The sequence below is a fragment of the Talpa europaea genome (genome assembly GCF_964194135.1).
Source record: "Talpa europaea genome assembly, chromosome: 8".
In the NCBI taxonomy this organism is placed as follows: domain Eukaryota; kingdom Metazoa; phylum Chordata; class Mammalia; order Eulipotyphla; family Talpidae; genus Talpa; species Talpa europaea.
Window position 1 is genome coordinate 24125914 of NC_140075.1, and position 16652 is coordinate 24142565.

General features: G+C 53.7%; 1 protein-coding gene across 1 annotated transcript; it reads left to right on the plus strand.

Annotated features, from left to right (window-relative positions):
- Positions 1-5010: 5010 nt before the first annotated feature.
- Positions 5011-16343, plus strand: CYP11A1 (cytochrome P450 family 11 subfamily A member 1; the record flags this gene model as incomplete). The annotated part of the gene is made up of 9 exons (XM_084240122.1): positions 5011-5282; positions 8101-8256; positions 9537-9736; positions 10709-10912; positions 11626-11783; positions 14709-14875; positions 15123-15201; positions 15613-15810; positions 16212-16343. The coding sequence occupies 9 exons, from the start codon at positions 5011-5013 to the stop codon at positions 16341-16343; spliced, it is 1566 nt and encodes a 521-aa protein (XP_084096248.1).
- Between the last annotated feature and the right edge of the window lie 309 nt (positions 16344-16652).

Here is a 16652-nt window from a genome sequence, read left to right on the forward strand (position 1 = left end):
GCTGCATTCCCCTTATCAGCATCGTGTTGATATGGAGTTGTGTAGTAGTCTAGAGCAAACAAATTTGACAGTGAGATTGCGAATACACGATGCAGAAATAAGACATAAAAGAATAATCATTTTTACCCCAGTCAGGGATGATAGCCTTGATGGCTTTCCTGAGAACCATGTTGGTGGATCTGGGATACTCTGTTAAGGTCAATTTGCAGGGCTATTATCCTGCAATTTGTCAATATGGCAATAATTATTCTTTCTGGCCAAGAGGTAGGTAATTCAGCGCCACACATTGTAATATTTGGATCGGACTTAGTTTTTTAACTTCAGTTGAATGCACTGATTATTTTACATATAACATTGATTGTCTTCTTAACAGCAAGTACGTCTTTTTCCATTTTTTATTTTTTTAAAGATTTATTTATTTATGCATACAAGAATTGGGATACAGGCCAGAGGTGCAGGTGGTGAGAGGATTCACCAGACAGAGAGTGGGAAACAGAACAGGCAGATTGACCGAAGTACACTGCTGAGGGGAGCAGCGGGCGAGTCAGGAGAGGTCTGCTGCGCCATGTGGGTAGCTCCCTGGCAGGCCCGGGATCAAACTGGTGCTGCAGAGTTTGCGGACAGCTTCATAGTTTGAGTCTTAACCCCTTGTGCACCAGGGAGGCCCAGAAATTTTTTCTTAAACTGAGTCTGGAAGTGGATTTTTAAGGCTAGGAAAACACAAGGAAATAGAAACAGACCAGAAAAGCAGCTCAAGGTGGACAAAAGCCAAACCCTCAGCCATACAATATAAAACAAAAGTCTTGAGAGACAAGCAGGAAAGATGGAAAGTTACATCTTTAGGATGAGAGACCAATATCAAGACAAAAACCCTTCAAAGTCAAAATTACAACACCAATGACCTTAACCTACAAATCTTTTCCTATCCATTTAAAATTTATGAATGATATAATTTCTTACCATTTGGTCTTCACTAGACTTCTGCAAGGAGGGAGGGAGTTCGGGAGTCTGAGATGGCAAAAACCTTCACCTTACACATCAGTATGTCCGGAAGTACTAGAACTCTTCATCCTGCAGCCGTCTTGGGGTGCCAGGCTGTTCACCCATGCTGCTTCAGTCATCATCCCAAATAGCTTAGCTAAGGTGGGGCTTGGGGGAAGGGGAATGAAAGCTGGTTCTCAGGGAGACTGTTTTATGAGTTTCAAGGAGAGATATTGATGGGGGCTTGGGAAGGCAGCATAGCTAGTATAGGAATTTGCACATACACACAGAGGCTATGTGCAAACAAGGGTGATTAATAATCTGTTTTCTTTGAACTGAAACTTTCCTTTTGAACTGGGAGTCTTGCCCCAGTGAAGCCTAAGAAGTGCTGGATATTGATGCCATCAGGAGAACAAAGATGTTTCCCAGAACCTGGGTCAAGTTGACCAAGGAGTTGACAACGAACTCTGGGGACATGATGAAGATGAGGGCACCAACCGTGATGGGCTGCTGTGGTGGCAGATTTGCTTATGATGAACTGCCTTTGTTTAGCTCACTAGAAAAAGGCCAGCTTGAGATGAGATGTTAGAACCGGTTTTTGGGGTAAAATACCCCCATTCTCTCAGATTGCTGGCTTTCTGACATTAAAGTGTGTGATATAGATTCAACTACTGCCTCTGTTCAATTGGTTTCTGGCAGCGGCAGTGATACCGGAATTGTCAGGCCTAGTCTCCCAGCCAGGAACGGATCCCAGGCTGCAGGGCAGCGCTGAGCCCCAGCCGCTAGACCCCCACGGGTTGGTGTCTCATGAAGCCGCAGCAGGAACTTCGCAGACGCTCAGGCAAGCAAGTGAGCAAAGGCAGGTTTGTTTAGAAGAAAAAGTTTATTGAGGAGAAAAAGAACAGAAATAAAGTGGGACTCCCAGGCCAGGGAACCAGGCCTGGGAGGGGCAAGGAAGCCAAAGTGGAGTCGTGTCTCAGGGAATATATACTTTCTTTCCCTGATTATTCTAAAGCTCCACCAGTCTCTTTGTGATTGGTCAGTTCTCGGCTGTCTCACTTAATTTGCTACTGAGTGGGGGATCTTCACATTCCTTATCTAACAGCTTTCTCTTTCCCCATTTGTTACATCTTTATCTTTATCTTTATGGCCTAGTCTTCCGGGAGAGCATCTGCACACTTTATCTTTATCACCTGAAGAAAACCAGGACCATCCTGGATATTGTCCGTGGTGCTGGAATGTTTGTTTTTCCCATTTTGTTAACAATGGTCCTGGGATGTTTGTTTTTCCCAGTGGAATTGGTTACATTCCCTTGGTTGTCCTTATCTCTGAAGCCTCCCTAAATTCTTCAGAGGTCCCCTCCTGCACTGTCCCTAAAACTGCCTAATAACCCTAGCTTGCCCCGTGTCTCAGCAGGAAGCCCAACCCTGGCATTTTCCAGTTACAGTATGACAGAGAAAACGTGTTGTTCTGCAAATTGGAACACGAGAATAAAAATAAGCTATGTAAAGTTTTAGGAGAGGACAGATATGAAGGAGGGGGAAGAGAGAAAAACAGTCCCCACAGCTGGAAGGTGGCAGAGACATACCAATGGTCTCAACACTGTAACGTAAGTACAGGCAGCTGCTTGCTGAGAACCAAGGCAGCCCCACACCAGCCCGCTGCAGTGCTGCGTCTAACTTTCTGACGTAGGAAAATCTCTTGCCCTGTGCCCACGTCTTGGCAACACAGGAAAGGATCAGGGTTTTAGGCTCAAAATTGCCCAACCAGCAATTGAACTTTGAACTGCAATTGACCTTCAGGGAGAGGATTTACCAGTGAGCTTGATGTAGTTGAGCATATTGTGTTTTCCGTTTTTCAATTCATAACTGTTGCCAGGAGCTTACAAAAGAGTATTAGTCCTTTTTACTTAGCCCTTCACCTTGAACTGCTTCCATATTTTCAGTATATAATCCAAAGGAGAGTCGCTGAAATAGAACAGGAATTTAGCACAATGGCTGCTAAATGTTTTGCCCCATCCAGTATTTCTGAAAATCAACCGCGCACATTTCAGAACAAAGTGACTCAAGTTCTACTAGTTTGAATCGAACTCTATTAGTTTATCTCACATATGGGAGCCACTAGCTTTAAAACTTCTATCTAACAGGAATTTAGGGTCTGGTGGTTTTTTAAACCAATTGGCCAAATGTTATTACCCAACCTGAAAATTCCTGCCCCTATTGTTAGGCAAAAGTTGTGAAACTTTTGGTTCCATCTGTGAGCCTCTGCCACCTCAAACAAAACAAATAGTAATTACAGCATCCTGAAGGCCCAAGGCAGGCTTCTCAGAATCTGCCCACGTACTTGCACCTACAGTAAAGCTTCATTTCTCACTCACCTATACTGACTCCTGCAGGAATTGTTTTCTGCATAGAAGAAACTTGGGGTCCCTGGGCACCCCTGGGCCTCATCATCACGAAGGACTGACTGGGTCTCACCCATGGTAGGCAGAGGTCTGGTGGATCAGACACTTCATTCTGTGCAAGAGAGAGAGTTAGAGTGCTGGGCATTCTAATGTGGGCAGCAGGAGGAGGACCTGCTTCCTTGCCTCTGGTTACCAAACCCGAGATGGGCGATTCCGATCTCTTTTGGCTTTGGTCCTGAGCTGCCCGGAATTCCTGGGGGCCTGGGCCAGACTGCAGCAGAGGGGAGCTTCAAAAGTCTCTCTGAAGAAGAAATTTTTCTCTTTTCATCCATTTATGGATAAAGACGTGAACTTGACTATTTCATAACTTCGGAGAGCAGTTTTCAAAGAAAGCAGGTGAAAAAATCACCTTTCCTCCTAATTCTAATTTTTAGGCTGTTTTTCTGAAAACCGAATATGGAAACTTCAGGACTCACTCTGGGTCAGCAGTCGAGCAGGGAAGGCAGAAGGAGCAGTGTCTCAAGACAGGCCGAGAGAGACACCCTGGTGGGGTGTCTCCCTGTTAAAATGCACCAAGGCTGTTCCTTGGTTCGAGGTGAGAGACCAATGTGACATCTCTGTCCTGAGGACAGCGTGTGGTTGGGAGTGGGCGTTGAGCACAAGGGAGGAGAGAGAGATTTTCTTGGCGGTAAAAGAGCAAAAGCAGGAAAGAAGGAGGAGGCCAGGTGAATGCCTCCCTTTCACAAGCTCTGCTGCTCCCACATACCTTCAGGTTCACCTTCAGGTGAAACCCACTGGCCACTGGGACCTGCAGGCCTGGGACAATATCACCACCTGATAAATGGGGAGCTGTGAAGGGCAGACAAGGGAGAGATTATGTTCTGAGCCTCTGGGTAGATGAAGAGGAAAGGCAGAAAAGGAAGAGAGCAAGGGAACGACTCACTGCGGAGAATTCCTCTGGGCTGGCTCACCACCATGCTGAGGCCCCGGGGCGGGGAGGGACCCAGGAGAGTCTTGACATCTGCTCAGGAAAGAGTTCCTGCAGAAGCCAGCACAGGTGCATTAGAAATCTTCTTTCGTAGTTGAAAGTACACGCTCACGAGTGAGCGCGGGCGGACGCCAAGGGGAGCTGCTTCCTTGGCCATTAAGGCTGCTGATAGAAATATTTGCTTAGTTCATGGGGAGGGGCGGGGGCTCACAAATGGGGTCCTGAATGCGTTCCAACCAGTTTTACTTAACAAGACCACTGGGCCTTTGCATTCTGTTGGTGAACTAAGACAAGAAGTTTTATAGCTAGTGGCACCCAGTGTGAGATAAGGGTCTAAACTGACTGGGTGTGTTGATTTGCTTTGAAATGTGTCCAACTGTTTTCTTGGAATTCTGCCATGGGGGCGGGAGGTGGGGGGCGGGCAGGAGTGAGGGACTACTAGCCGCCTTTGTGCTAAATTCCTTTCTATCTCAGTACCCCAAGTCCGGGAGGGGCTGTGAGTGAGCTTCAGCCAGCAGGAGGAGGGAGCTGACTCCTTAGTCAGCTTCTCCCTTAGCCTTGAGCCGGTGGTTATAAGCCAGGACCTGGGGGCCCAGGGCCAGAGTTGCTCGGCTGGCCTTTCCTCAGTGGGGGCAGCATGCTGGCCAGGGGGCTTCCTCTGCGCCCAGTCCTGGTCAAAGGCTGCCAGCCCCTCCTGGGCACCCCTTGGGAGGGCCCTGGCCATCCCAGGGTGCCCCCTGGGATGGGGGCTGGCCTCGCCACTTGCCCCAGCCCTCGCCCCTTCAGTGAGATCCCCTCTCCCGGGGACAACGGCTGGCTAAACCTGTATCATTTCTGGAGGGAGAAGGGCCTTCACAAAATCCACTACCACCAAGAGCAGAATTTCCAGAAGTATGGCCCCATATATAGGTAAGTCTGACAGAGGGCAGGGTTAGGGAGGTAGCGAGGCCGGGGAGCCCTCCTGCACCTTCCCTTCCCAAACGGTCCGGTTGCCTGGATCCAGCTCTTGCCCACCTTCTGATTTTATTCCTTCCATGCCTGAGAGCGTGGCAGAAGGGGGGATAAGGTTTCCTAGACGATGTGTACCGTTCCCAGCTCTTGCGCTTCTACTCATGGGTCCTCTACCTTTTGATACTCTCTGGGGGTCATCCGCAGGGCGCCTTGGGAGGTAAGTTTATCAGTCCCAATGTCACAGGCGATTGAAGGCCAGAGAGGCTAGAATTCTGCAACCGGTCACCCAGCAAGACCCTGTCCTGCTGGGTACTGACGTGTGGCTGCCCGCACAGCTCTGGAGAAGCCGGTTGTGTCCCTCACACTGAGTGTCTTCCCCAAGCGTCTGTCTGGGCCTTCGCCTGAGTGCCCCCACCCCCACCCTGGCTTGTTCTGCTTTAGCAGTTTCTGAGACGGGTAACCTTCAAGCCACAGCGGGTTCTTTGCCTCGGTGAGCGCTTCATGGCGGGGTGCAAGGTGGTGGAGGTGGTGATTGGGGCGAGGAGGCGACACCAGGAGGGACAAGGACTCTCACTTGAAGTGGAAAAGGGTCAAGATGGAGAAAGGGCATGGCTGTGACGCCTCGCTGGCTTGCTGGGCGGGTGGGCGGGAGCGGCTTGTTTGTGTAGGGTACAGCTGCTCACCCCCCCCACCCCACCCCCTTCCTCTGAGATCTCAGCTGAGCGTGGCCCCGGGCTGAGTACCGGGCTTGGAAGAAGGTTGTTCCTGTGTCTCTCTTCTCTCTCTTAGGCCTGCAGTGCCTCTGTCCCCAGCCTCCCTTTGTGGACTTCTCTCCTTATCCTCTGCCTTCCCCAGTTCCTACCCCCTCAGGGAGGAAGTCCTTATTTTATTAAGCCCCTCTGAGTCCCTTTCATCTGAGCCGCCAGCATGTCCTTCAGGTGGGTGTTACCGTTTCCCTCTTCCGTGGGGAAACTGAGGCCCAGGAGAAGTGTTTCGTGAAGGTCACACAGCTCATCAGAGTCCAGCCAGGGCTGGAACCCAATTGTCAGGCCTGTGTCAGTTCTGTGTGATTCCATTCTATTCAGTTTACAGCCTGGGGATGATAAACTTCTGCATAAACATGAGGAATTTAAACTACAACTTTCACAGGTTGTTTTCTTTATAGAACAATTTAGATAATAAAGACAATCGCAAATGAAAACTTGGAATAGGGGCCTCTGTGGTGGCCAGGGATTAAGTCTCATTGCTATCACCATGATTACGGTCCCCAGCCAGGGAGCTACCCACATGGCGCGGCAGACCTCTCCTGTCTTGCCCACTGCTCCCCTCAGCAGTATATTCCAGTACATCTGCCTGTTCTGCTCCCCACTCTGTCTCTGGTGAATCCTCTCACAGCCCTCCCCCGCCCCACCTCTGGCCTATACCCTAGTTCTTCTCACAAAAATAAATAAAGAAAAATCTTAAAAAAAAAAAAAAAAAGAAAACTTGGAGTCAAATACTATCCCCATTTCAAGATTATGTGTGCACCATCGAGAATGGGGATGCATGGTATGGAAAGTTTGGTATCGCCCACAGCAACGTACGGAGGGTTTCTGGCCGCGTTTTTCTGTCTCCTACAGCTTAAAAGGCAGCCTAGCCGTGCACAGCAGCCACACTCTCTGGCCAGATCATGAAGGTGGACATTTAGTCCACTCTGGGCTTTTTCACGATCAGAAATGAGGGTGCTGGGAGGAATGTGCTCATCCATCAGGCCTTGTTCTGCTGTGTCAGATCATTGCCTTGGGCCGGGTTCCCAGAAGTGGAATTGATAATAATAATGGCAGTTCAAGGATTTGACTGAGCTGGATGGTGGCATGAGGACATGTGGTAGCTGGAAAAACACCAGGGTTTTTTGGGAAGCCATGGACGAAGGTCAAATGTCGAGGAGACTTGGGAAGATACGCTCAGGCCCCATGGGGCAGTGGTTAAAGTGCTGATCCCTTTTCTTTCTCTCTGGAGAGGGCAGAAGGGAAGGGAGAAAAGCAGGAGAGGGAGACAGGGGGGTGAGGGAGGGAGGGGCGAGAGAGAGAATCTGAAGGAGAGTTACCTCGGCTTGTACCTGTGTGGTTTTGGGACACGTTGCCTTCAAGTGTTTTGCATTCACTTTCTTAGGCAAAAGGCAGATGCAAGTGAGAAACGGAGTTTTCTGCTGTTTTGTGACAGCCCCGTTTTAAGAGACTGTCCACAAAGCTCCTTGGGCGGTGTCTCTGTACTTAGGTCCTGGAGTCACACGTTGGTTATGTTTTAATGGAGACATTGCTTTGTCAGAGGGCTCCACCTGGAGCCTGGCAGGGATCGAGTGGCAGGTGTCTGACCCACTAGCAAGGGACCTGCAGTCACTCCGGTTTGGTCGTTCGGTGGTGACATGGAGGGGCGACATTTCTGAGCTCTGTGGTGGGCTGACAGGTGTGGCTGAGGAGGGAGCACGGGACAGGGGAATCTGTGGTCCTGGGGACGAGCCGTGACTGGCAGTGGCACAAAGCTGCACTTGCTGACGCCTGACGGGGTCGTCTGCAGACACAGCCCTGAGAGACAAGGAGACACTGGTGGGATCGCCACTGACCAGAAGAAGCAGAGGTTGGGGGCCTTGCCTGGGATCGCACAGCCAGGAGGCTGGGGACATGTTCTGCGGCCAGGCTGTCCTTGGCTCTTAATCACCGGCCATGGTCCTGATCGCCCAGGGTCTGCGGGATCCCCTTAAAATCCTGACATCGCAGCCCCACTCTCCGCCCTCCAGGGAGAAGCTCGGCAGCCTGGAGTCCGTTTACATCATCGACCCTAAAGACGTGGCCCTTCTCTTTAAGTTCGAAGGTCCCAACCCTGAGCGTTATCGAGTCCCGCCCTGGGTGTCCTATCACCAGCACTTCCAGAGGCCCATCGGAGTCCTGCTGAAGTGAGTCCTGGGTGGCTCTGGGGCCTGACGGAGGGGCTGGCCGCTGTGGTGAGGGCAGAGGGCCTCTTGCCCTGCTCTTTCTAGCTGGCGCTCAGGCACTCCCTGAATATTCCTGCCCCTCTGGAATATGCTGATGGCCAACGGCTTGGCCATATTTCAGGGCTACGGACAGGCGGGAGTCCCCTACTGTCTAAAGGGGCGGAGAGAAACCAGACAAATCACTGGGTTTAAGTGGAGTTTCTACCAAGCTGCTCATCAGAACTGCGAAAGTGACCACCTCAGGCGTTGGTGCCAAACAAATGGGTCTCCCGTTCCTGGTTAGCAGGAGTGACAAACCCAGCCGGGCTGGGGAAAAGGCCAGTCCTTATCGCCTGAAGCTCAGTTTTCACAAACCTCCTAGGGACGCTCCCACCCCACCCCCACCACGTCCCCCCAGTAGCCCCGAGGGGGAGAGAGGAGCATGGCCCACGGTGCTGCAGCTGAGGCTCAGAAACATAAAACTGAGCAAACAAGGAAAATCCCTGAGCATGCCAGCTTTTGAAAGAAGTTAAGACCAAGTAAACAGTTTTTCTTAGTATGTTCTAGAAATGCATGCAGATCAGTCAAGCTAGCTACACAGCAAACAAGCAAGTCCCAGGCTCCCCTCAGAGGGGCAGGGCAGAGGTGGGAGGGCCAGGGGGGCGTGTGTAAGTAAGTTTATAATAACCAGACCGACCCCCACCACGACAAAGAGGGCTCTGCATGACAGATCTATTTCTGAGAATAAGCTATAAAGCTGAGGTTTAACTCAGTTCCGGGCACCTGAGATCCCCCAACAACAGCAGTGGGACATGGCGGGGGTGTGGTGAGGAGAGGCTGGTCCGGGCAGGAGCCAGAACAGTGATGTAGAGAGGCCCTTCAATAGCAGAAGGTGAGCATCCACCAGGCGACAGGGAGGTGGGAAGGCAGCCTGGGGTGGAGGTGGACGGCGGTGGGGGGGTGGGGGTGGGGACGTGTCCTAAAGTCCTAAGAGTTTCTGCTGTCTAGTGGCAGCAGCGGGTGCATGAGGAGGGGGTGAGGTTTGTTCTCCCCGCTCTTTCTCCTTGTCTCATCCTAAGGCCAGGCAGAAGCTGCGAGGAGGTGAGGGGCAGAGGGCCTTGGGGGGACTTGAGGGCTGGGATGGACATGAGTGCTGGACTCTGGGCCTGTGCCTTGGCCTCCTGGGCGAGCCACGCCAGCCCTTCTGTGTTTGCCAGGTTGGGTCTGTGACCATGAGGGCCCGAGGGCCCTTGTTTTCTCAGGAAGTCCACGGCCTGGAAGAGAGACCGGCTGACCCTGAACCAGGAGGTGATGGCTCCGGAGTCGATAAAGAACTTCATCCCCCTGCTGGACCCGGTGTCTCAGGACTTCGTCAGCCTCCTGCACAGGCGCGTGGAGCAGCAGGACATGGGAAAGTTCTCAGGGGACATCAGCAATGACCTGTTTCGCTTCGCCTTTGAGTGTAAGGGGATGGCACCATGCTGGCCGTGGTCCCGGGGGTGGGAGAGCCCAGAATCCGCCTTGAGACCCAGCACAGACCCCGAAGGGGCACAGGGCTGGGCTTCTGGGAGGAGCTGCTGAGCACATCCTCCACCACCCGCAATCCAGGGCAGGAGCAGGAGGCTTGAGTGACTAATCTGGATGGGGTGTTTGAAGAGGTAGGTAGGTGTGATCCAGATGGTGGAAGGAGGTCAGGTATTATCGGGGGAGAGCATACCTCAGGCAAAGGCCCTACGGTGGATGGGGATCCTGTGGCCACTGCAGGAGATTTGGGATGTGCAGAGTTTGGTATGAAATCCGCATTCATACCCAGGATGACCCAGTAGGCGAGAAAACTTGGGGTTGCTGTGACTTCTTCGCTCCAGGCAGAGTGTATCCTGGATGGCCAGTCACCTGGGGATTTATGTTCCTCATGTCCTATCTGACTAGTTTCACGTGTGGCCTAACGACTGTTTGGTCAACAGCAGACCGTGTATGACAGTGGTCAAAACAGACTACACCATCTGGCCGAGATGTGTGGTAGGCATTACCTCCTGCATTTGGGTAGTTACATTTTGGTGTTTACACAGTGGAATTGCCTAATGATGACCTTCTCAGAACGTATCCTGGTCCTTTAGCAATGCAGGACTGTTGAACATCAACTCAGACAATTATAGATAAGAAATCTCTCTTCCCAAGAGGGACACCCAGGGGCTCTTTGGGTTGCTGGCGGAAGGGTGGGCCTCTCCAAGCTCTGCCGAGGACTGCTTCCCACCTATGAGAGCCCTTTCCAAAGGACTTGAGCGGTTGCCCGAAAGGTGATTTCCGAAGCTCTGCCATTTCAGCTCCTCAGGCTTCCGTTTCCTTACTCTGTGTGGGGGTGGGGAACCCTTGGGGCGGGGGGCACTCTGGTGGCTGGGTTGGAAGGGGCTCCTCAGCCTGTCTCCTCCTGCAGCCATCACCAACGTCATATTTGGGGAGCGCCTGGGGATGCTAGGGGAGAGAGTGGACCCCGAGTCTGAGCGCTTCATTGATGCTGTCTACCAGATGTTCCACACCAGCGTGCCCATGCTCCACTTCCCCCCAGACCTGTTCCGTCTGCTCAGGACCAAGACCTGGAAGGACCATGTGGCTGCCTGGGATGTAATTTTTAATAAGGGTGAGGATGCCCCTGGCTGGACCTTGGGCGGCCAAATCTGGGCCAAGGGAGTCCTGGCGATCCAGCGGGTGGGAAACGCAGGCCTGGGGGAGGGAGGAGGAGAGATTGAGACAGGGAACGCACTAGCTGGGAGCACAGGTGTCAGTCTGCCTCCTAGTTAGGGCTCGGGATGCTGGCTTGCCATGTGGGAAACCTCCCCGCAGGTGGGCAGGGATGGGCATCAGGAACTCCCTGGAATCCCTGAGAGGTGGGGTGAGGCCTGGATTTTGGGATGATTAGATTTTCTGGAGAAAGAGGATCAAAGATGTCCATCACAATCTTCCAAGGAGCCCGTGATCCCTACAGGGTTAAAGATCAGTTTCAGACAGGGCAGATAGGAATGGGTGAGGACAGGTGATGCCAATTGGGGTGGAGGATGTCACCAGGCCTGGAGTCAAAACCCACCCCTGCCCCTGACACCCTCACACCTTGGATGAGTCGCCGCCCTCCAAGGGCTGCCGTTTCCTCATTCGCAACGTGGAGACATCGCTTACCCCATAGCGTTGTGGTCAAGAACTCAAGAGGGGGCTTAGCAGAGAGCGTGTGCTCAAAGGGTCCCCTAAAAAGCACAGGTTCCAGAACCTCCCAGACCCTGGCACCAGCTCTCACGGGAGATGCTTCTTCCCTCCAACTTCTGAGGGCCTCGCCCTTTTCTCTCTCCCCCGGCCCCACAGCCGAGATGTACACCCAGAACTTCTCCTGGGACTTGAGACAGAAAAGAGAATTCGACGGTTACCCGGGCGTCCTCTACCGCCTGCTGGAGAGTAATAAGATGCTTTTAGAGGACGTCAAGGCCAATATCACAGAGATGCTGGCCGGGGGCGTGGACACGGTGAGAATGCCAGAGGGCACAGCCTGTCCTTCCTTTGCCTCCTGTGTCCTTCCCCACCAGCCTCCTTGTCTGAGCCCTGCTTCTCCAGGGATTCCATTTCCCAATCCCAACCTTCTAAGAGGGCGTAGTCAAGTTGGGTCACCCTGGGGCCTGAGCTGAGGTTGCTCTGCCATGGAGTTCCTGCCTGTGCCAAGGGAATGACAGGCAGGTGGTGGGCTCAGGGTCCTCGCGAGTCTGTCGGGAAACCCGGCGGGCTCAGGCGGAAGACACGGCTCACTCGGATTCAGGGAAAGACCTGGCAAACCTGGAAGCCTGTGGAATTTGCCCCGGCCTCAGCCCGCCAGGGTCTTTTTGTTGTCTTTCGGGCTCCGGCTTCCAGAACTCAGTCAGGCAGGTTCCCCTGGTGCCAGAGGGCATCTTCTGAGATGTTTCCCTCAGGTACTGCCTATGGGGACATGGTAGCCTAGAAACTTCTCTTGAATGTCAAAACTCATCTGTCCTGTGTCTAATATCTTGAACACTGTGATGCTAACGTGATAGTGAGGGCTAATCATTTACTGTTTATAGTTAGGTGTGATCCAGACACTGAGAGAACAGGAAGATGAATATAATAGACCTCACATGGCCCAACAGCTCGGAGAAGAAATGGGTATCAGCCAGCTAGGTCTTCCATAGGAAAGGACCCAGGCTGGGTGGCTGAAACAGCAGAAAGTTAATTTCTGGAGCCAGGAGTCCAAGGTCAAGGTGTCGGCAGGAGGGTTTCTCCTGAGCCTGCCTTGGCTCCTCTTCGATCTTGTGTCTGTCCTCACCTCTTCTTCTAAGCCCACTTCTTCTAATCCAGTCTTGTTGGACCAGGGCCCACCCACATGGCCTCGGTTCACACTAATCATCTGCAAACACAGTCGCGGTTCACACTAATCATCTGCAAACACAGTCGCGCTGTGGGGGCCTGGGGTTTAGGGTTTCCGTGCTTGGGTTTAGAGGGCACGCTGCCCTGCCAGTGACAGGAGGGCAGAACGTGCACAGCGGCTTCCCACTCCGTGATGTGGGGCTGGACAACCCGCACGGCCCAGGTACTCACGGCACCCAAGGGAGGGCAGACACTAGCGTGGCCTTGCAGGACCCAGCGAGTGCTCCAAGGAGGAGTTCGAATGGATAACCCGTGTCTTGAAAGCTGTCGCCGGGAGGAGAGGGGGCAGAGAGCGTTTCAGGACTAGGGAATGTCAAGCTCTTGACAAATCCCCCTGGACAAATAATCCTCTTTCCTAGGTATCACATTTACACTGTGCTCCCGTGGTGGCATCTCAGTCCCTGAGACAGGCTGTGGATGACACATTTACGCAGATTTTAAGCACCGTTCATTTGTCAGTTATGTGGACGAGATCTCCAAAAAAATGCTCCCCTGCACCCAGGAAGCTATTATTATTAGGTAACATCTATTCAGCACGGATTTTATGGCAGGCAGTGCCCTGAACTTTTCAAGTGTGTTAACTTGTTTAGTATTCACAGACAACACTGGACGCAGAGAGGTCAAGGAATTTACTCAAGGTCACATAGCTAGTAACTTAGTTAACTCTCTTATTAAACAAGTGTCTTCTGTGTCAGGCCTTGGAGGTAGCCAGACAAATGCAGGCTGAACCTTGAAAGAGTACATACTTGCTCCCTAGGCTGGGGAGGGAAATGTAGGACAAGGAAATAGCATGAGGACACTTTCCGGGATTTGTGTGTAGCTCAGTGGGACTAAAGCATTAGGTGCATGTTGGAGAGAGGTAGGGGTGGGGTTGGGAGCAGCAGACAGCTGAAAGGATTCACCAGAGACAGAGTGGGGAGCAGAACAGGTGGATCTACTGAAATCCACTGCTGAGGGGAGCAGCAGGCGAGACAGGAGAGGTCTGCTGCGCCATGTGGGTCAGCTCCCTGGCCAGGGATCGAACTCAGGCTGCAGTCACTGGCGATAGCTTGATAGTGCTTGAGACTTATCCCCTGCGCCACCAGTGACGCTCCTAATGGATGGCATTTTTTTCACGATTGCTCCTCTTGGGAGGAAGAAGGAGTGTCCAAGCCTCTTGGAGAGACCATAGGCAGTACCTGATTCTTGGCAAGATAATGTGCCACGAACCATGTCCTGGGGTGGTTGCCCGGGTTGGGGTCCCAATACTGTGGAATCTAGCACTGGGCCCCTCAGGAGGGTCACTCACGCCCCAGTGAATGCACACAACCTCTGGTGAATCACGGCGCAGTGGACCCTTGAATGGGGGGCCCTGGGGTGCTGAGAGTCGGCGTGTCACATTTGAAATCTCTGAAACTTCGTTACTGTCCTCCCTCGATATCTTTGGGAGATTGGCTTAGGGAGCCTCTAAGGATACCCACATCCTCCGATGCTCCAGTCTCTAAATGCAGAACCCTGGGATCTGGAGGGTCAACTTACTCATTGACAACAGGTGCACAGAAGTGGACTCTTGCAGCTCGAACCCGTGCTGTTCACGCATGCGAATGACGCCGCTGGCTTCTGTTTCAGTGCCGTGAGCCTGACTTTCTGCTGTGCGGCACGAGGCAGATGAGAACTTCGAGGGAGAGGGAGGGTGGTTTATCAGGCGTTCCAAAGGGAGCAGCAGTCATTCAGAAGTCTAGACAATACAGAAGAATTTGGCTTCTGTCAGCATGTGGGGTCCTCTGGCTGTGAGGGGATCCTTCACTGGCTTGGGGGATGGGGTACCCTGGTAACGTGAGGGACAAGTCCAGAGATGGGCTGAGAAAGACATCTGGACATCTGTCTTTGGAATTGTGCTTTGCTTTTGTGGCTGGTGCCTCTGGGTTCCCGGATGAGGGTGGGAAGAGGTTCTTGGAATTGAAAATTTTACGTGGGTCTAGGCGCCTCAGGAGTGACAGTCCCCTGATCTTCCGCACCTCCACACTCCCTGCCAGACGTCCATGACACTGCAGTGGCACATCTACGAGATGGGGCGCAGCCCACAGCTGCAGGAGATGCTGCGGGAGGAGGTCCTGGCCGCCCGGAGTCAGGCCCAGGGAGACCTGAGCAAGATGGTGCAGCTGGTCCCGCTTCTCAAAGCCAGCATCAAGGAGACACTGAGGCAAGCCCGCGCGGCCTGCTCCACGTCACCACAGCCCATGGGCAGTGCAGGGGGACCAGGAGGGGCTAGCGGGGGAGATGGACAGAAGGTGGTGAGAAGCAAGGGAGTTGGCTGGGAATGGGGAGGAGAAAAAGTCGGGGTCCTGCCTGCAAATTCCTCAGGTTGCTGTGGCTGGGTCCAGGGGTGCGGTGGGGGCAGGGAGGGACTTTGTCCAGGCCTTGAGGCTGTGAACGCTTTGTTCTGGCAGACTCCACCCCATCTCCGTGACCCTGCAGCGATATGTGGAAAACGACTTTGTCCTTCGAGGTTACTTGATCCCTGCCAAGGTAGGTGTGGCGGGAGTGGTGGGCGCAGGTGGGCAGAGCGCAAAGTGCATGGGGGACCTTTGTCCTGCTGTTCTTTCTGCTGAGGCCCTTGGCAGCTTATGTGCCAATTTGAGTGAAAGGCAGAGGTGGCGGGCACATGGGCCCAGGGTTAGGAGGAAGTCCCCGCGGTTGCTTGGGAGGGGGGTGTGGGCTTGTGGGAGCGACAAGATGGTCCCTCGGGCCATCCCCAGCCTAAGTTCTCCAGTCATGCCCTCCCGATCAGCCATGCTCAGGCGGGGATGGGGCCTCGCCCAAGGTTGCACGGTGGCAACGGCCTGTGTGGGTTGGCCGGACAGGCAGGGGAGCAGGATGCCGGGCTGCACTTAGGACGGTGAGGAGGTGAGGTCAGGCCTTGCTTCACGTCGCCCCCAGACGCTGGTACAGGTGGCCATCTACGCCATGGGCCGAGACCCCACCTACTTCTTCAAACCGCACAAATTTGATCCCACCCGATGGCTGGGCCAAAACAAGGACCTCATTCACTTCCGGAACCTGGGCTTCGGCTGGGGCGTGCGGCAGTGTGTGGGCCGGCGCATCGCCGAGCTGGAGATGACTCTCTTTCTCATCCACGTGAGTCGGGCCCGGGCCCTCTGGACAACCCTGGTCCCGCATAGGCACCACCCTCCTACCCCCAACTCTGCCAGAGCCAAACATCTGTCTCCCACTATGGGCTCCCCAATTTTCTGCTGCCTCCTCTTTGGGGCTCATCCACTCATCACCCATGGGTGCGCGCTGGCCGTCTGTCCAGTGCCGGCAGTACGGGAGGCGGGCGGGTGGGATGAGGCCAAACCAAAGCCTGAATCAAGGCGGTGAGGCGGGGCGGTGTGTCTGCGGGCTCTGCAGAGTTAAATGGGGAGCTGCTGGGAGACTCCTTGAGCTCCTGGCTCTCCTGAGCAGACACTGCCTAGAGGTGGGGAGCGGCGGGGGGGCGTCCCCTGCCCCGCCATAAGCCCGCCACCCCTCTTGCTCAGCTTCTGGAGAACTTCAGAGTTGAACTCCAGCATCTCATGGACGTGCACACCACCTTCAACCTCATCCTGATGCCTGACAAGCCCATCTTCTTCACCTTCCGGCCCCTCCACCAGGGCCCCCCCGGCGGGTGATCCGAGGGGGTGCCCCTCCCACCACCGAGGGGGGCTGTGGGGTGGGGCCCGCAGGGCATCTGTGTCTTCACCTGGTCCCCGGCCCCTGCTCCTTTCTGGCACCTCCGACCCGATGGAATCGGCGCTCGGTGGTCACTGTCCCGGCTCAGCTCAGCACCCCTCTCTCCCCTCCTTTCCCGGGCTTCTCCGGCATGTGAGGACAATAAACTGATGAAACTCATGAAGGGCTTTTATTCCATCTGACCCCGAGTTATCATCACCCAGTGGTGATGCTCCCCAGCCGGGTCAGCAGGGGGACTACGGTGTGAA